At 42.2% G+C, this 20,429-nt stretch overlaps 1 protein-coding gene across 2 annotated transcripts in view; it reads left to right on the top strand.

Moving 5' to 3' along the window:
- The window catches only part of LOC117533414 (plexin-A1-like), a 191,590-nt gene extending 172,266 nt beyond the window's left edge, over window positions 1-19,324 (top strand). The window contains exons 21-32 of one of the 2 annotated variants that reach the window (XM_034197132.1): window positions 883-1,025; window positions 2,608-2,864; window positions 5,555-5,621; window positions 8,501-8,647; window positions 9,082-9,241; window positions 9,600-9,703; window positions 10,068-10,164; window positions 12,280-12,470; window positions 14,165-14,334; window positions 14,614-14,826; window positions 14,912-15,062; window positions 15,684-19,324. In XM_034197132.1, the coding sequence (XP_034053023.1) occupies window positions 883-1,025; window positions 2,608-2,864; window positions 5,555-5,621; window positions 8,501-8,647; window positions 9,082-9,241; window positions 9,600-9,703; window positions 10,068-10,164; window positions 12,280-12,470; window positions 14,165-14,334; window positions 14,614-14,826; window positions 14,912-15,062; window positions 15,684-15,779 (1,796 nt within the window). In that variant the 3' untranslated portion in view covers window positions 15,780-19,324. Of the gene's footprint in view, window positions 1-882; window positions 1,032-2,607; window positions 2,865-5,554; window positions 5,622-8,500; window positions 8,648-9,081; window positions 9,242-9,599; window positions 9,704-10,067; window positions 10,165-12,279; window positions 12,471-14,164; window positions 14,335-14,613; window positions 14,827-14,911; window positions 15,063-15,683 lie in introns of both variants that reach the window. The other variant, XM_034197131.1, reaches the window with a different exon arrangement.
- Window positions 19,325-20,429: the final 1,105 nt, after the last annotated feature.

Below are 20,429 nucleotides of genomic sequence, written 5' to 3'. Positions count from 1 at the left end.
CATACAAAGCAAAAAAAAACGGGGATTTTATGCGAGCAATATATATATATATATAAACTCCCCAAACAGGCGAAAACCTACCAGTTTCACCCACTGTCTCTGGCACCTCCCTCCATGCCTGGTTCCTCCGGTTTGTATCCCGTTAATAGTTCTGGTCGTAAAGAACCGGGTGATTTGCTACCGTAATTTCTCGTTTGGAATATGAGGAAATGAACTGCGGTCTGGTTCTCCCTGTGTGTGTGTTTCGCTCCGCTTACCTGTCCGGCGGGCGGAGCTGCAGGATTTCTGCTTCACACACGTTGCATAACGCTATTGTACTGTCTTTTTCGGACACCTTAAAATAATGCCAGACCGGTGAAGCCATTTTGGCGAGCTTGTTTTGCCGCACAGAGAAAAGTGTCATGTATTTTACGTCATGCGATCGGCTCTCGCGATCGGCATGTTTAGAGAGCACCGATCGATCGGTAGAGAGTGAGTATCGGCCGATCTCGATCGGTAGAGAGTGAGTATCGGCCGATCTCGATCGGTGACCGATCGATCGGAGCATCCCTAGATAATAGCTTATTGTCTGATCAAGTCTGAAATGTTACTTTCCATTACAGCTTAATTTGCAACATCAACAAGGACAAATGTTACTTCTAGCAGAACTTTTTCATAAAAAGTGCGTCTTGGCACCTGAGGAGAATGCAAAATCCCAAACAGAAGCCTGATTATACTTTTTCAGAATCAAGAAAATCAATGCTGTAGGCTATAACTATGTAAAACAGTGTTTTTCATTCGTGTGCAATTTAAAGTCTATATTAAAACAAAACTTTCATCCTGCAGTAAACAACCCTTATAGTATAATATATATTTGTAACCATTACTTGTCTTGTTGCACAGCCTTTGCAGAGCTGCAGACAGACATCCATGAGCTGACCCAGGAGCTGGACGGGGCAGGAATCCCCTTCCTGGACTACCGCACCTACGCCATGAGAGTCCTCTTTCCTGGGATAGAGGACCACCCAGTGCTCAAGGAGATGGAGGTACGGGTCAGTAGAGAGCACTCCGCTCACTTTCTCACATAAATACTCACTGGGAGAACTCAATGTTTGTTTGGATACTTCATTAGAAATGGTCTAATTGGACCAAGTAAGGAATCTAGTAAATACATGGGGGGAAATCAACCGTTTGATGAAGATCGTGGTTCTTTTTCCAGGATTTATTTTTCTTTTGTAACTAATTTCTACAGTTCAAAAAGGTTACATTGTTCTGTTATCTGTATTAGGTGTTGCTATAGGCTTTTAAGAGGGGTTCAACTCCACACTGAGACAGATATGTTGAACTCCATGATTCATCCGCATCAATTTAACACAGTCTCTGTTAGAGGAAGGGAGAAGTCTAAATCAATCAATACAAGTGGGAGTTTTCAGGAATTATTCGGGAAGATACATCATACAGTATCAGAGGTGAACCTGAACATGCCCACCAAACTTATTTTATCTTCAACTGCTCTTTAGAGAAATAGAAAAAAAAGGTAACTTGGTTGACAGAAACTCTTGCAATGCAGTGAAGGGAGCGAGCACTGTCCGAGCCCCCAAGACTCTGCAGGTGATATATTGCCTCTACAGGACCAAGCCTGTTTGAGGCTCATGAAGAAGCAATGTTCACCCATTCAATAAAACACTCTCCTCTCTACTACTGCTCCCTTCTCACGAGGGAACACTCTATCACTCGCGTGAAGCCCGGCTCTGTGGACACTGTAACGCAGCATGGATTTGTACTTCCATCATTTCTCTGTATACATTAGACTCTCATCACATGCATCACGTAGAAATGCCCCGTTGACTTGCATGTAAGGTGGAGGCTGCAGGGAGACATGCTGTATCTGCTTGGGCCATCAATGGTATTCCAAAGGGAAAGTGCAGCGCGACATTGGATTTTCATTTGTATGGCCCAGGCAATCACAGGCGACAGTAGTGCGCTAGCAAGCAGATCAATTTCTTATTACAGAGTGAAGCTCACATTCTCACTTCAGACCTCCGTTTCTCTCCCTCAGAGGGGGAGACCTGCCCTGTGCTCTGAGAGAAGAAGAGAATCAGTAAAAAGAGGGGATGCAGTGTGGAAGGGAGAGAGAACTGTTATACAGGAGAGAACATTGAAACAATAAAAGTGCGAACCCTTAAAGCCTTGATTCTCTGGATGCATATTTGAGATTATCCTCTCCATTTCCTGGTAAATTTTTTGTGTGTGTGTCTGCATGTTGCCCTTTTGCCAATATTCCCTTTATCTAATATTCCTCCTTCTAACTCATACTCATCCATTTCTCAACTAAAACTCACATCCTCCTTTCAACCCTGATCTCAACCTCTTCGCTCTTTTCTATATCCCCCTTTTTACTCATTTGCCCTTTTACAATTTGTGTGCATTTTCTTTGTTCCTCCTTATTTTCACTTCTCTCTATATTTCCATCCCTCTCTTCCACTAAATTCTCTTTCTCCCCTTCGTGCTGATGTAACACTACCTTCATCCTTACTCCAAACAACCCCATACCTTTTTATTTCCCATATCCTCATGCTCTCTCCTCACACTTCTTCTCCATCATCACCTCTGTTGCGTCCTCTCCAGGTCCCCGCCAACACGGAGAAGGCCCTGACACTATTCGGCCAGATGCTGACCAAAAAGCACTTCCTGCTGACCTTCATCCGCACCTTGGAGGCGCAGCGCTCCTTCTCCATGCGGGACAGGGGCAACGTGGCCTCCCTCATAATGACGGCGCTGCAGGGGGAGATGGAGTACGCCACGGGGGTCCTCAAACAGCTCCTGTCTGACCTCATCGACAAAAACCTGGAGAGCAAGAACCACCCGAAGCTCTTACTCAGGAGGTACAAAAACACACATGCACAGATAGCTTTCCCACTAAGCTATGTCCCTTTTTTTTATACTAAGTGGGACATACTGACTGGTTTGAGGCATCCTTGAGAAAAGGCACACTGAGGGAATTAGCGCTTCTTTCAAAAAGGACAGAAATTCAACAAAGAAGCACATAGTTATACTCACTTTAGTACTAAAATAAGAATAGAATTGATGACAACATGATAGAAAAAGAGAATATGATGCTGTGTGATAATGTCAAGCTTTTAATTTGTTCCTTTTTTCCTCTGGATAAAGTTATGGAAGACAGGGGACTGTGGCTTTTAGGGGCCTATGTGACATTACCTCATCTCTATCTCTCAACCTTGTCCCTGTCAGAGAGGATTACACCCCTGAGCACACACCCACTCCCAATGGAGCCGCAAACAGACACTCTCTCACACACACAGTGAGAAAGGTAGAAAGGGGAACAGTGCGAGGGATGGAGGGGATGTAAAGGAGAAGAAGGGGAGGATTTACAACGGAGGGGAAAGAGAGAGATGGGATTGGTAAAAGGGGAAGTTGTGCGGAAGTGGAGGAAAAGATGTGAGGTGACAGGAGAAGGCAGCGAGATAAAGGTGGATGGAGGAAAATGATGATTGACAGAAAGAGAGGGCAACATGTCTCGAGGGGGACTTGGGCTGAAGGCAAATTGATGGAAGGAGAAACATGGATGGAGAGAGAGAAGAGGAAGGAAGAATAGAAAAGGCTGTAGGAAGGTGCAATATGGTGGAAGAACAGATAGGCAGAGGGAGAAAGAAAAGGAAAAAGAGCTCTTGCAGGGCAGGAGGAGACACACATATTTAAGGAAAGACACAATTAGAGAAATGGCCTGTCTCCAAATAAATTGGAATTAGACATTAAATGATAAAAAAAAAGTTATGTTTTTTTTCTCCTCTGAGAGATATTTAATTAAAAATCTAATCAAATAAATGACTCTCAGCCAGTGTGCCTGTGTGAAGCCTTTTCCAATCCCCTCTTGGGGCGTACGGTCACAACACGCTGTCCCTGCTAACTACACTAGCCTCGGGAGCTGGCGTTAATAAGCTCTGCAATTATAACACGTGCTTCACCCTGATTTTGTCTTTTTCCTGCAATAGATAGACTTTAGAACAGTTTTATTTTTAGACATAGTACACAGAAAAGCAAAGTAGAAAGACTTAATAATCTGCTCCCATGTGGATTAACATCCCTATGGGTAAATAACGCTCTTGCAAAGGATGCTTTCTGTTTGCTTTGAACGTTATAGACTCGCTGTGTGTGTCCAGGAGAGCTGCATCATCACTCTAGTGGCGTAGTTTCCTGAAATCAGATGTTAAAATTCGCCTACTATCGTGTTCCTGACATGGCCATAAGCGTGTTCTGTCCAGGTGTATTCGCCTCCACCGTCCTCCATTCCCTGTAGCCTCATCTTTCATATATTTTGCTGACAGCCATGAGAAACAAAAACTGCTCCAAATACATCAAACACCACTCAGCAGTCAAAACTGGGAAGCTAGCGGAAGCGTAGGAGTTCACGTCTTGTTCCTGCTACAGGCCCTCACTGGTTCCACTGGCACATTGGCCTAGTTTCCTGTGTTTTCCCTTTCTATTTCTCAGCTGTCTAAAAAAAAAAGAAATCAGTGCAAAGTTGACAAGAACAAATCTTCCTGCGCTGTCATCTCTCAACAGGATACGCCTTTCTTCACCTTTTCACACCTTGTGCTGTGCTAATGACAGGAAGACTAATATTAACACGAGTGTGGGCATGTGGCCCAGTTAGACAACTCAGTAACCCAGCAGCAGAAGGCTCCCGTGTGCACCCCCCATTCATCTTAGAGTAAACAAGGAATGGATAATTAAGCAGTCTTGCTGTTTCCCCCTAATATAAAAAGGAAAAGATGTTAGAAAGCGAGGAGGTAAATCTGAGGACGATGACGGAGAGAAAGAAATAATCACTTATTTTCCCGCAGAACCGTTAGCGCCGGTCTCCCTTTCAGCTGTTTAACAAATTAGACGCAATAAGTCCGTTAATTACAATGCCTTTTAATTGCTCTGCTTTCACTCGCCCGGTTGTTCACGTGTGTCCGCTCAGGAGCGTGCGGAGGCTTCCCTCATTACACGGCAGGTTTGTGATTAACGAGAGGAGTTAACGAATTATACTAATTGCTTTATTTTCAATGAAGACGAGTGGGTTTTGCTTGAAGGAGGGGGGGGGGGAAATGTTAGGGGTGAAACAATGAAAGAAATGCAGGGGTTTGTTTTGCCAAGTTAATTTGTTTGCATTTGAAGATGGAGGGTGGGAGGGGGGGGGTAAAGAAGAGCAATGGAAAGGGCTCAGCTGTTTGAAGGGTAACCGCACAACCACTGATAATGCAGCATGTTCTCTTTGATGTGCCGGCGCCTCTTAAATGCCTTTTCCCCCTCATGATGAAAGCGTTGGTTTATGCCCAGAGATCCTAGCCCGGGGGGGATGGGGGTTTGTTTGGGTTCTGTGTTGAAACAGGGAGGAGACATTTGGGATGACTCCAACACCTCAGACTGTCTCGTGCAGAGGTGCTTCTTAAAAAGATAAATGTGTTTGTTTTTCCCCTTCTTACTCTGTTTCCTTCCTTTCACTGTCAATCTCTTATTTAATTGTCCTATTATTTTTCCCTCACCTTTCTCTTTTTTTCTCTCCCAGGACTGAGTCAGTCGCTGAGAAGATGCTCACCAACTGGTTCACCTTCCTGCTTTACAAGTTCCTCAAGGTAAAATAGTCCGTCACACAACAGGCAGCCACACACTAGTTTGGAGGCAATACTAACACCGCTTTTGTTTGAGAATAGAAAAATGCTTCACTAACACACACACACATTCACAGCTGCAGCATTAGATAAGGCAGAGGCAGCAGGATACCTATCCCTTACCTCCGCCTTTCATGTGGTAAATTCTCCTTCCTCTGAATTGAGGAAGCTGCGGTGTGAAGCGCTGTTCACACACAGCTGGTGGTGTTGTTGTGATTGCCGTAGCCTGTCGCAATAACCTGTCCTCTCTTTGTGTCCCTCACTGGATTCTTTTACAGCCGTGTGTGCGTGTGTGTGTGTGTGTGTGTGTGTGTGTGTGTGTGTGTGTGGGTGTGTGGTGTGTGTGGTGTGTGGTGTGTGTGTGTGTGTGTGTGGTGTGGTGTGTGTGTGTGTGGTGTGTGTGTGTGGTGTGGTGTGCCTTGGTGTGTGTGTGTGTGTGTGTGTGTGTATATGTATATATCCCCTTTCAAAGCTTTGGGGCTTAGCAAAAGAGGAAGGCATAGATCTTACACAAATGCATACTCTTATTTCTTTGTCTGTCTGTCTGTGAAATATTTCTCCTTTTTGAATTCTTCTCCCTCTGATATGGAATCAAGGAGACTTATTGAGGCTTAAACGGTGTTACATTCTTGTTTCCACACACACATTCACTAAATGCAAACATCGTTGCAACTAATCAGTTAGCAGCGGGGCCTTAGACCCCCGCCAGGACAGGCATTCCGGTGGACAGCGAACCAGCCAAGCCCCCGGGGGTCCCAGTTAGCATCTGTGTGTGTGTTGGTGTGTCTGTTTTGCGTGTGCATGCATGTGTTTTGGCTCAAGAATGATTTGGGTTTATAGACAGGGAAGTGGGATATTATGGATGATATTTTATACTTTAGAGGAAACTAAAAACTGAAAGGATTGGCAAAGGCTGAAGGACGTAGAGGGAAAACGGTCAGAAGTGGTTATAGATAGGTGAGAGGAAGTAAAAACGTTTATTTTATTGAAAAACATGAACGAAGAGTGGAAGGGAAACCAAAAATGATTGAAAAAAAGCACTTCTGAGGCAAGGACCGCTGTAGCTAGCAGTAAGGTAACCAACCTGGCTTTTATCTAACCACTGCGATCCAGTGCCTCTCTTTCTCCTGACTTTGTAGTGGTCACATAAGAGAAAGGCCTGAAAAGATGTCAAGGTTCAGCCAGGTGTGATTAGAGATGGGTAAAGGTCAAGTAGTTGTTCAAAGTGGAAGGAAATGGATAAAGCTTACCAAAGGGAACAGGAATAAGGGAAACAAAAAAGCTTGAATCCATACCCTCATTCTAAGGGTTCACTTGTCCTGTCTTGTTTGAGAGAGTGTGGGGGGGGGGTCTCACAGGCTAACTCTATTTCCGTGTGTTGCTTTAGGTACAATTGATGGCTGTTTTAGGGGTTTGTATAAACATTTATTGTAATAGTACATATACTTGAATGAATAAATATGATACATCATAATAATGTGAATAGGAGACATTTCAAAACATGGAGCATCAGCTTTTCCACACTGAAAGGAGAGAGAAGACTGAGAAGCAGCACAGAGCTGGTCTCTATGCTGTTCGACAGAGAGCAGGTCAGCCGTGTGCTGTGTGTCTCCACAGGAAGCAGACAGGGCTAGATTATCCCACAGAGTTCATCTGACAGCTCACCAAGATGACTGGCATGTTGATGCATGAACATGCCCGGCGGCAGGAAGCACATGGAGTAGCATGTTGAAGCTTCAAAGAACACTTCAAAAATGTGATAAAATCTTCCAACTGCACTAATTTGAGTATGATTGGGTTTGCATGCTGATGGTATTGTTCACTTTTGTTTTCATTTCAATAAATTGTGCTTATTATTATTTTTTTGCTGCATTCCTCAGAGAGTGCAAAATGGAAAGATAGCCGAAACGATAAATATAAAACCCAAGCCTAAATAACTGGAATTATCCTTTAAAGAGGAAGTTGTAAAAGCAAGCAGCGCTGAGTTGTCAGGCCGGCAGAACGAGTGTAAAAGAGAGTGGGGGGAGAGAGACAGGGGCTAAAACCTCCCAGAGCTCGTTGCCGGGTTGACACGTCTCGCACACCGAAGTGCTTCTCCAAGCGTTTTTCAGCCCTCAGTCGTTAACCTTCTATTAACTCCTCCATCAATTGCCACTCATTCACACTCTCACTCGCTCTGATTTCTCCCCTACTCGCTCACTCACTCCCTCACACACACAAATAGAGATTTTTACAAAAAGGTGTTTTTTTTTTTTTTTTTACTGAGACACTGGGAGGTGTGTGTGTGTGTGTGTGTGTGTGTGTGTGTGTGTGTGTGTGTGTGTGTGTGTGTGTGTGTGTGTGTGTGTGTGTGTGTGTGTGTGTGTGTGTGTGTGTGTGTGTGTGTGTGTGTGTGTGTGTGTGCTGTGTGTGTGTGTGTGTGTGTGTGTGTGTGTGTGTGTGTGTGTGTGTGTGTGTGTGTGTGTGTGTGTGTGTGTGTGTGTGTGTGTGTGTGTGTGTGTGTGTGTGTGTGTGTGTGTGTGTGTGTGTGTGTGTGTGTGTGTGTTGTTTTTGAGTTTACAGCGTGCCGTTAGCCAACACAGGCCATGGCCTCGTCCTTAACTGCTCAGCCTCTGGTTGGCTTAAAGAAGATTAGAAATATAATTGGAGAGTTGCTCAGCAGAGCTGTGCGCTTTTTGCTGTTGTGTACTTTTTTTCTCGGTAAAGTTTTTGCACAGTTAGTAGTTTACATTTTAACAATCTGTCTTTCTCTCCTCTTTCTTTTTTTCCCTCTATTGCCGTCTTGCCTTTCACTTCTACCTATCTCCCTCTTCCTACGTTCCCTTTCCACTCTGGTTCTGCAGGAATGTGCTGGTGAGCCTCTCTTCATGCTGTACTGCGCCATGAAGCAGCAAATGGAAAAGGGACCAATAGACTCAATCACAGGAGAGGCCCGCTACTCCCTCAGCGAAGACAAACTCATCAGGCAGCAGATTGACTACAAGACTTTGGTCAGTACACAAACACATACTAGTGGACACAAAGACACTTTTGGTTTCAGAGGATAGAACATATAAAGTTTATACTGTACATCTCTTTGAAACTTTGAAAGTCTTACTTGCCAAGGACAATTTTGTTGTTGTTGGCAACATTTGTAACCTACAACCCCACAAATGATCCTTTGAGGCTCATGACACAAATATCAATACAGAGAAAACATATTGTATCTATCAATTCAGATGAAACACCCTTTTAATAGTAATAAAGAGCTGTATGTAAAGAGCTGTATGTGAACTGTTACCCAGTTGAGTATTGATTCTTAACTGCTGTATGAGGTGCTGGTTTGCAAAAATCATCGCCGGGTCACGCCCCCAATAAACAACCTTCCCAGTATGATGACTTCCATCTTAATGTGAAACTTTACCCTCTGCCCTCCGGCCTGCAGACGCTGCACTGTGTGAACCCGGAGAACGAGAACGCTCCGGAGGTGACGGTGAAGAGCCTGAACTGTGACACCGTCACACAGGTGAAGGAGAAGCTGCTGGACGCCGTGTACAAGGGAACACCGTACTCCCAGAGACCAAAGGCCTCCGACATGGATCTGGGTAAGGAGTGGGAACACTGCACAAGACTCACACACACACACACACACACACACACACACACACACACACACACACACACACTCCAACCACAGGTGCAGTACTACAGGGTGTAAAGAGGGAACCATTGCTAGAGCTCTCTGAAGCAGGAGTGATTATGTTAAAAATAACTAAAGTGAGCAGCCAAAAGTCAGAAAAATTAAGCATTACACCCATTTCAATTTGGTCAGACAGTTAACTTCACATTTTGTTATGATTAGGAAAGTTTTGATGAATGAATCCGTGAAATCTATGTCCCACTTCTCTCTGTATTTCCTCATTTAAACTACACAACCTTACCTCCATCCTCTTTGTGTGACAGAATGGCGGCAGGGTAGGATGGCGCGCATCATCCTGCAGGACGAGGACGTCACCACTAAGATCGACAATGACTGGAAGAGACTCAACACCCTGGCTCACTACCAGGTACTCCCGCACGACATAAATCCCATGATTCTTAGTGTCTCGATGGAACAACAACTCCTCATTGATTTGTTTGAGCATTATTACTGATTTGCAGTTGGTGTTATGGTTGTCTTTCTTTTAAGTATATCTTAGTCTTTTGAATGTTTAATGTTGTAAATGTTATTTATTCACATCAGTCATTTAAAAATATGTCTATTACACATCAAGATAAGATAAGATGTACTTTATTAATCCCAATTTTGGAAATTGTCGGTGCTCTTAAAACTAGCAGTGATGTAAATAAAGGTAGCACAGTGACTGTTTGTGTAATCTTGCTGCTTGATATTTTGTGCAGTCCTAACTTATCTTGAACTTCCTGTTCCAGGTGACAGATGGCTCAGTGATTGCCCTGGTGCCTAAACAGAACTCAGCCTACAACATCTCCAACTCCTCCACATTCACCAAGTCCCTCAGCAGATACGGTACGATAGAATGTGTTTGTTTGTGTGCCTTCATTTCAAAATATGTGCAAACACATTTCTAACATGACCAAAGTAAAAGCAAAATGCCTTAATTGTATTCAGATGAGTTCTGACTAAATGTGCGAAATATATGATACTTCTGACGGGAAGAACATCTTTAGACATTAAAAAATATATTTATTTTGACATATGATTAAATCTCTTTCAAAACTGTTTAAGTGATTAAGTTCAAGAACTGTTGAACTACTTGTTTCACCCTTCTTTAAACAGTTTTTAGAAAGTATAACTCAGATTTAATGTAAACATTTAATTACATTTGACAGTGTACTACTACAATTTTGGTTATCCAGGCAACTTTTCAGCAACAATTCCCATCTTTGCAATAAAACAGTTTCATGTCAATTCCCATAATGCACCCCACAGAGGACGGGACGCATGACAGCTGTCAGCAGTACTACTTTGTGTCACTGCACAGTGACTTCCTGACTGTCCAGTTCCCTTACTGACAATCCCTTCAAGTTCTGTCTGATGCTAGTCGTAAATGCCGTTTCGGAGATGCTATAGTGTATGGTGTAGGAATAGATCCATGTTATTAAATGTACATAAATCAATATAAATTACCATACAAAACAACATACGTTTTCCACACCTTGTGATAGGCTGTACACACCCAGAATGCATGAGAGCAGGATCAAGGTATAATGGTACCAATGCTGATCTGAGGTGTACTTATACCACAGATGGATTATTGGCTCTACAGGTGTGAAACATGGATGTGTGAAGTGAAGGAACCTGTTGCATTTTGGGTGATCCTTTCAAACTCAAACATGTGATTTAGCCAATGCTTTGTCCAATGCCAGGCAGAGTATATTTGAGACCATATACTGTATAGGCTAAAGTCATTACTCATAGCAGGAAGCAGTGTAGCTGTGAGGTCCAATGCTGTCAGGATAATGGGTTGTGAGGATGACAATAATGCAATTAAATTGTATTAAAATGACACAAAATTGTTGGTTGACATTTTGGAAAAAGACAAAAAACTGTATTTCTAGATTATGTCTAATAGTGATTATTTTTTACGCCAAAAAAAACCAGTCCATTTAGTTGACCTCAGTTTCATTACTTTTTTCCATCCCTCTTTTATCCTCTCAATCCGTCTCTGGTGTACAGTAACTCTGTTCCTGAGTGTTTCCCCCATGACACACACACATAAATACTCACTAACACAGCCATCGCCCTGGCACTCTGTGCTTTCCTGGTTCACATTCTCTCCTGACATTTTGAACCTCTCTATCCTTTCCTATTTTGTCACCAGAATGACAAGCATTCAAACTGAGAACGTAATGCTCCGTGTCACAAAATAGGGGATCACTGTCCAACAAAGGGTGGGAGGGAGGGAGGGAGGGAGGGAGGGAGGGAGGCAGGGAGGCAGGGAGGCAGGTACTGTAGGTACTTCAGACTTCTTATTCATGTATTTGTATACCTAGGTAGCTTAATTTACTAATATTTGTTTACTTTTTATGTTGAAATAGTGATTAAGACCAAATGAATTGTACTTTTACTAACTAGAGACCAAGCTATCGGTTGTTATGCGTTGTTTCAAGTTATATTTATCTAAAACACCCTTACGTCTCAGCTAGAGGTTCAAGTCAACAGCAAGCATTAATGAAGGCCGTGGTCGTTTCTCAATGTCGAGTAGAGCTGCTGCAGAGCCACTATGTCAAGTATACTACGTCATCGAGTGGCGCCGAAGGACTGTTTAAATGTTGTTTAAATGCCCAGCATTCAGCGCCACTCGATGAAGTAGTATACTTGAAATAGTGGCTCTGCAGCAGCTCTACTCGACATTGAGAAACGGCCACTGTCTACCTGTGATTTCTGAAGGTTAATTTAAATTGCACTTTTTTTAAGACTTATCTATAATTGGTCAATGCCAATCAATATTACAAAAAGAGCTTTATGTCAGAGAACCTTAAACTTTGAACTTTAATTTCTATATTTACCTCCTTATTCCTGGATGCAAAATATGTATACAATTATTTGTAAGAAAACACCAGATTTGTGTCTTTTTTTTGGCCCTTTTACTCAACTCTTCTCTGTCTCCTCTCCCTCCAGAAAGCATGCTGAGGACTGCCAGCAGTCCAGACAGCCTGCGCTCCCGGACCCCGATGATCACCCCCGACCTGGAGAGCGGCACCAAGCTGTGGCACCTGGTGAAGAACCACGACCACTCAGACCAGAGGGAAGGAGACAGGGGGAGCAAGATGGTCTCTGAGATCTACCTAACCAGACTGCTGGCCACAAAGGTATCCAGAAACACACACACACACTTACTCACCTTAATCCATGTAGCCCACTTCCACCAGCAGCCTCCACCCCTGACCTTTCGTGTGGTGGTGGTCTCAGAGCTCATTAACATTTTTCATAACCTTTTGCACAAAGACATACATATGCACAGGAATTAGTGTGTGTGTGTGTCTTAATTAGGAGGTTGACCTTTGACTATTGAGCTGTTTGTTCGGTGTTACTGGGCCCTCTGTTGGTGGCCTCAGGGCTTTCAGGCCCGAGCTTTTACCCCGAGATCATCACTCATCAAATTCCTGCATGTCCTCCAGACCACACTGTGGAACCGGCTCAGGGTTTAATGCAGCGTGTGTGTTCAGATGATGATCTGAAAGGTTATTTGGAGGCTTGTGATGTCCTGGAGAAACCTCCCTTAGTGTGTTGTTAGCCACAGTTGAGTGACTGTTTTAAAGTCTTGTGGAACAGCTTTTGCAACCCTGAGACCATTTGATATTCTGGGACTGTTGAAGCTGGTACAATGTTTACCAGAACTGTTGAGAGCAATTAAGAGTCTTCAGAATGTTTTGAAACAGGTTGGCTAGGTTATTGTGTGTTTATGGTCTATTACACAAATGTCCTACAAACAAGTTGTGGCTGTACATATTTTACATTTGCCCATATTAATATCTTGATTATATTTGTAAGAATGAGATTAAAATAGCATTAAGAAAGTCATTCATTAATATGCCTAGGTGGTTTTTAATCCTTCAAAATCCATTATTGCCAGATTTAGATGATTAACTTCAACTGCACTTTAGAACCAACTGAAGAAAGCTTACCAACAGGAGAGGTGTTTAGATTTAGTGTGCTCAACATAAAGTTAACAGCTCTTACTTTAAGTTAATACTGATTCGCCTTATGTGCAGAATACACAGGAGCTCCATCTGTTTTGTTTCATGCGCACACAACATGCAGTAGTCTTATCATAGTGCATGCCGTTATTCAGCCCACCTAATCTTTCTTCTTCCTGGAATTTGCACTCATTAGACTAGATTTCCATTGTATTGACTTCAGGTAGAAAAGTGCAAGGTTAGCAGCTTCAATGCATCCTCGATTGGGAAAGATTAACATGCAAGCCAGGGGGACACAACTTAGAGCGCTGCAGTTTATTCTTATTTATTAGCCCCCACAGCTCTTGAAAGCTGATTTGTGGAGGACAAAACTGCATATTCCACTTCTTGCTGGTTTAAATAGGGTTTGCAAAAGGTTGAAGATGGGAAATAATGCGCTGAACGCTTTTGGGAAATATCAAATCGTTTCAACTTCAGAGGAATTTGAGTTGTGTGATATGGTAAAAAAAACTTTGCAACAAGGCTTTAGGCTGAACTCACATTGGGCCCCATCCTAAACACTGTAAAGAACACTCAGCACCATCACAAACTCTCAGAAAGTTGGAGAACTAACAGCAAAGCACTGTCATTCTCAAACATCGCCTCCAGCCAGACCAGGAATATTTGCGAGAAAACGTTTTTTTTTGTCTCACATATGCCGGTATTGCTGTTAGTTTTTATCCAACATTATAACATAATGACATTATGTGGGCTGGTTTATTTTAAGATGGTTCACCATGTCTCTGGATTTGAACATAGAAGAAACTTAAATCAAACAGATCAATCCTTTTGTAACTTACTAAGCCGTTGTTTGTTCTTCTGCTCAGGGTACGCTCCAGAAGTTTGTGGATGACCTGTTCGAGACCATCTTCAGCACGGCGCACCGAGGAAGCGCCCTGCCACTCGCCATCAAGTACATGTTTGACTTCCTGGACGAGCAGGCAGACAAACACTCCATATCAGACTCTGATGTGCGGCACACTTGGAAGAGCAATTGGTGAGTCCATGTGCTGAGTGGTGCATTGTTAGGAGGGTTTGGTAGCCAGTTTGTGTCTTATTAGTGTTGTGAAAAACTTACTGTGGTATGAAAATAGTTTTGACTGTAAGCCAGCAAATATGCAACGAATTACAGAGTTGGTGCAAATTGTGCAGTTACTTTTTCTCTTGCCTCAGGTATTTCATCACTAAGAGTCTGCATGCAGGGTTATTTGCTGCTCTCCTTCTAACTGTGCAACTTTTCTCCCTCCCCTTCCACCTTTTCTCTTAATTCTTCCAGTCTTCCACTGCGGTTCTGGGTGAACGTGATCAAAAACCCCCAGTTTGTCTTTGACATCCATAAGAACAGCATCACAGACGCCTGCCTGTCTGTGGTGGCTCAGACCTTCATGGACTCCTGTTCAACATCGGAGCATAAACTAGGGAAGGACTCGCCTTCTAACAAGCTGCTCTACGCTAAAGACATCCCCAACTATAAGAACTGGGTAGAGAGGTAAGGCAGCAATTGTTCGATGTGTGTCCTAAATTCTGCTTTAAATCAGATCTGTCAATTCTAAGCTGTGTTTTTTTTTCTCCAGGTACTACTCTGACATCTCCAGGATGCCGGTCATCAGTGACCAGGACATGAGTGCGTACCTGGCGGAGCAGTCGCGCCTGCACGCCAACCAGTTCAACAGCATGTCGGCCCTCAACGAGATCTACTCCTACATTGTCAAGTACAAGGATGAGGTGAGCTCAGAGTTTCAGTATAGTGAGACTTAGTTTTCATCATGTGAGGGTTTGTTAGTGCCTTGAGTGTTTTCAGCTAACCTGGAGGTTACTCCTGAAAAAGCTAAGATTATTGTGATTGTTGTCATGTATTCATTATTCTTTCTAGAAACAAAGAAGAATTTACCCCTGGGATGTTTCAGTTTCTATTCCTCAACAAAGGACTGTTTTACATGTTTCCTATTAAATGCCTTATAACTAGCCTAGCCAAAAATCTACAGCCAGCATTTTTTTGAAAAGTATCAAAAAGCGTGTGTTTTTAAAAAGCACCCGAGTAGTTATTTTTGCTGGACAGATGGAATAAGTGTTGAGGAAAGGTAGATTACACTGAATTGACCACCTAAGAGCCTGTTTTTGTAGGATACAGGTAGTTCCTCCCCCTTATTTCTTTCAGCCGCTTATTGTCCATGCTTGACTTTATTTGAATACAAGCTTTTATATTTACAGTATATACCCATTTGACATTGCAAGGTGTTATGTTGCTGTCTTCTCTCAGTCTTGTTTGGGGTACCCACTCCACATTTTGAAAGCAAAAGCGGCTCACTGTGACATTGACTGACCTCCTCCTCCCTCTGTCCTCAGATCTTGTCGGCTCTGGAGCAGGACGAGCAGGCGAGGCGACAGAGACTGAGGAGCAAGCTGGAGCAGGTCATCGACACAATGGCCCTGAGCAGCTGAGGGACCATCCTACACCTCCATCTCCTCCTTCTCTTCACTCCTCCTCTCCATCTGTGTCTCTCCCTCGCTCCTCTCAACCAGACAACAAACAAAACTCCAACCCCCAACAATACGACAGACGAACTGCAAAAGGACTGACGCAGAATACTGCAAAATGGGGGGGTTCGGCAGAGATGGGCGGACCTGTGTACGCTTACATGTGTATGTGTGTGTTTGTCTGCAGCCCCATACAGCGTGTGGGCTCGTGTCTGTGTGAGAGACTGGGACACCAGACGTTTTCACACACGCATACATGGAGAAACATGTCAACTGACAGCATTTGATTATTGTGGATATTGGTGTTTGTCGTTTGCTTGATTTTGATTTCTGGAGTTTTGTCGTGATGAAGCGATGGTCAGGAAAGAAACAATGAAAGCCCGGAAAGGAACTCCATTTATGGCACCACTCGCAGGATGGACCAATCTGTGATGAGCCAATGGAGAAAGGCTCTCTAGGTCATGTGAATCCAACGTGTCACAGTTTTAAAGGATGTTAGATTTTTCTCTTTTTCGTTTTTGTATAGATGTAATCAACTGCCCACTCTCTGATCTCTCGCCACTTGTATTACTGCTGAATTTGCACAATTTACAGAAACGTTACAAAGGAAGACGATATAGATATTATATATAAATACAGCTACCTTTTTAAAGAAAGAATAGGGAGAAAAACATTTTTGTTGTTTTTTTTCTCATTTTAAACCAACTAACAGAATAAAAATAAGAACAATAGAACATGATTTGATATTTCAAGTACAAAAGAAAAAACAACATAGACAAAAAAAACTGCGAAAAAGAAACAAAAAAGTCGTACTGTGCCATGTTTTCTTTGAATGTTGTTTAGTGCAAAGACATTTTGTTGGATGGAATATGCTACCGTATGATTTTAAATATGAACATGCCTAGTGACTGAAATGAATTGTTTGAGTAATGACCCTTCAAAAGATCCTTGTTGAAAATGACGTGAAAGGACACAGAGATGTCAGTCTTCTCGAGTTAGGACAGTTCACGGCGGCGATAACATGAAGATGCTGTTGTTTTTAATTCTATCAGTGCAATCGTTTGGTTTCAGAAAAACAAAAATATACTCACAGGATTGTTGCTTTATCATGGCCACGTTAGTATCCAGCGCCACAGCTGGTTCTCTAAGGGGGAAGAAGTGACAGTAGAGTGGATCGTGTTTTAGTAACTGAATAATGAAGTAGCTACATTGCACTACCTGATATATTTCCATTTTCCCCAATACCACATAGCCACCATATCTAACCATGAGGATTCAACAGGACCCCAGTTTGTGTAACCCACCCATGAAGGGTCATGCATTATCCAATAGTCCTGTAAGGGCAAAGCTCTCAGACGCTGTTTACGTCTTTACAGAAGCAACAATGAGGTCAGGTAGAGCTCAGACCCTCAGTGGTGAAACAAAGTGTGGAGAGCTGTTTTCAGCCGCTTTTTTTTCAATGTTAATACCCATAAAGAGGGACATGGAAAATATATACTGAGTGTTTCTCTCCACCTCTAACCTATCAATTTGAGACGGGGGTTCTAGCATTTTTTTTCATAGTGGGGGGTATAGGAAGATACGGAGGTGAGAATGAGAATTCTCTGTTCATTAGCTCCACAAAGCTGAGTAATCCTCCCCTTAGCCTGCAGCTCTTGTCTCAGAACTAGCCTTTTGCCATGTGTGGCTTAAGCCCCTTTTTTTTTTATTACTGCTCTCTTAAGAACATTTCTCTGTTTCTCTTGTTTTGAAGTCAGGGTTATTGACTTGGTGGTGAGAAATACTATTCATTTTTTTGTCTGCTTGCCGAAAAACCAAACTGGTCTGTAAAATGTTTTTGTTGTTTTAATTTGTAAATTGTATTCTTTTTCATAATGAACAGAAGCTGTTTGCCATTTTTTCGTAATCAGGTTGTTTTTTTCGTCTTTTTATTTTGAACATGTAAATTGAACATTTTACGGTGTCACAGAAGACAACATGTTTGCTTTGTTTGCCTGACATTGAAGTACTTGACCGAACTCGAGGTTTATTTCCCGGATCTTAAGGATCAAAATGAAATTGTTGCATCAGATGAGCATCTGTGTCTTTGTGATAGAAATGTGACTTGCTGCTTTAACTCTTGTACCTTGTTTTTCTATCAAACATTAGGGCTGTCATTTTGTGCTGATCATAAATGCTGTCCCTTTCTATTTTTACGCCAGGTCTTTGAAAAAAATCTCATATCCACGAAAAGTGAGCACAGCTCCCAGATTAATGTCAACAGCACCATTTTGTTTACATGTCTTAGATGTGACATTGCTTTCTACTGCTGCAGCTACATATGAGCCTAATTCAACTGGATACCTGTAGGGACTCAATAGTTCACTCTATACCTACCAAATATATCTTGAGGGACCACTCTGCCCATTTTAGTTGTTCAGTTGATAATGGTGGCTAGACTCATTACATAATATCTGTTAAAATCATGAATATTGAAGAGAGTACTGCAAAACCTCAAACAAACATTTAAAAAACATGTTTTGTTCTTGTTCAGTATACAGCTGAGGTTTTGCTGCAGTCGTACATGTGATGCTCTTACAGTAGATTGCATCACAAGAGCAGTGGTTTACCAGTATGAGCACTATGTACAGTAGGGATACATCCACCTGCTACCTGCAAAACAACACAGAGTACAGTCTGTGTCTGGTTGATGATCCATCAGGCTTTATTTTCAGGACACTTGAACATTCTCAAATCATTCTCAGGTTCATGGTTCATTTGTGTCGTATTTTGGTTGCAATTTGGTTGATTAAATGAGTGCTGCGGGAGTTGGCTTATCGTTTGCATGGCTACTTGCCTTTTTAAACAAAGTGTGAGAGAAACTTACCAGTCACCATTCTTTATCCTTCGTTTTGCACAGTTTGGTGTGATAATTGGCTCGTATTTAGTGTTGTGGTGGAGGTGGTATACAGCATGTCAGTTTTAGAGTGTCAGGAGGAGGCATCAGGTGACTTAAAACGTGTACAACATGACGACTGCAGTTTGACAGAGTTACTGGGTATTATGCTGTTTTTCTGTCAAAATGAACAAATGGCTTCAGTATGAGCCAGCACATACTCATGTATCTCATGTTTAATTCTCAGCTCTAAAGACATGCTTGGTCATACTTTTGCCTTCCCACAAAAAAAAAACATAGTTGAATCAAATGCAAGTCCTGGCACCATTCTGTTTTCAGTTTTATTTTCAGGCTTTCTTCCGATACTGGAGAATTCAGTGGTTTTTCTTTTTTTTTTATTAATGAAAGTTACATCAAATTCAAGGAAACACAAGGCAAATGAATTTCAGGCAAAGGAATTTTAATACTACAATAACTCTGATACATTGTTAGAGTTTCTGACTTGAAGCGACTGTCACAAGTTTGCAGGTTAACATTCATTGTGTAAATATTCTGTTATTTCCTATTTTGCAGATTTACTACTTGTAAATAAACACGCATCAAGGAGAGATTAAACATTTTTTGCTAAATAAAATGTGGCTTGGGATTTCTATTTAATGTCATATGCAGTGTTTATAGATGGATGGAGAAAGTGGTAAGTGTACATTTGTTATATATAGGTCCCAATGATAGCATTGATATGTTTTACTGCAGCAGGGGTTCATGACGCCACACCACACGACTTCTTGCTATGTTCCAGACTGCTGTGAATCCATTATGTGTTAATGTTGTCTACCTGCAATTACCTTTCCCCTCATTTCATAGATTGTCCAATCACCTGTTCAAGGAAAGTGTAGCTATGTACTGTAAGAGGTGGTGTGTGTGTTTTTAATGTATACCTTCTTTAGATTATAATTGACTAACAACACAAAGACCAGGTCACACCAGAAACGTGGCCCAGCAAGTATTAATCCACATGTCTTAAAAAAAGATGTTGTTATTAAAGCTTGTTGATGTAAAGGCTACTCAGAAACCTCTTGAGCCCTCAGACTCATGTCCAACATCTTGAAGCCAGGAACATACAGGTGCTATAGTAGGCATCTTTAAAGGCCTTACACCTCGGACACTACACTAGTCCCAAAAGCTCTTTAATCTTCTTTCTAAATACCCTGTTTACTCACCCCTCATTAAAAAAAAGAATAATTTAAAAAGGTTATCGAACATGAATATATGTTTGTCACAGAGCAAAATGTTCCCATAACAACAGGTAACAGGGATTTATTCAATTACCAAGAATAAAGAAAGTTGCAATTTATTTACGCAAAGTTCTCAAATGGCTTCCTGTGAATCACACTTAAAACATTTTGAAAAGCTTCTAACCCAGAGAAACTCTCATCGTATCTGTACTAGTACTGAAATGTTGCTATCGATGCTCAGCCTGCATTAGCCTCTTAATGGGCTGTGTCATTTAGTATGAAAGAATACGATTCAAAAATGTGCACAGTCAAGAGAAACCTTCCTGTCAGCCTGCAGCATGATAGCTTCCCTCCTCGGTCTCCCCGCCTTTCATAACATGACCAGCATCATTAATCATTCTTATGGGAATGAGTGGCTGGTGGAGGTTTGTTCTCTGGAGGTGTTAATTTTAACACATTTACCCCCTAACCATACATCATGCTCGCACTGCCCTCAGCTTACAT

The sequence above is a fragment of the Gymnodraco acuticeps genome, unplaced genomic scaffold, assembly GCF_902827175.1.
Source record: "Gymnodraco acuticeps unplaced genomic scaffold, fGymAcu1.1, whole genome shotgun sequence".
NCBI lineage: Eukaryota > Metazoa > Chordata > Actinopteri > Perciformes > Bathydraconidae > Gymnodraco > Gymnodraco acuticeps.
This window is presented reverse-complemented; position numbering and strand designations above follow the sequence as displayed.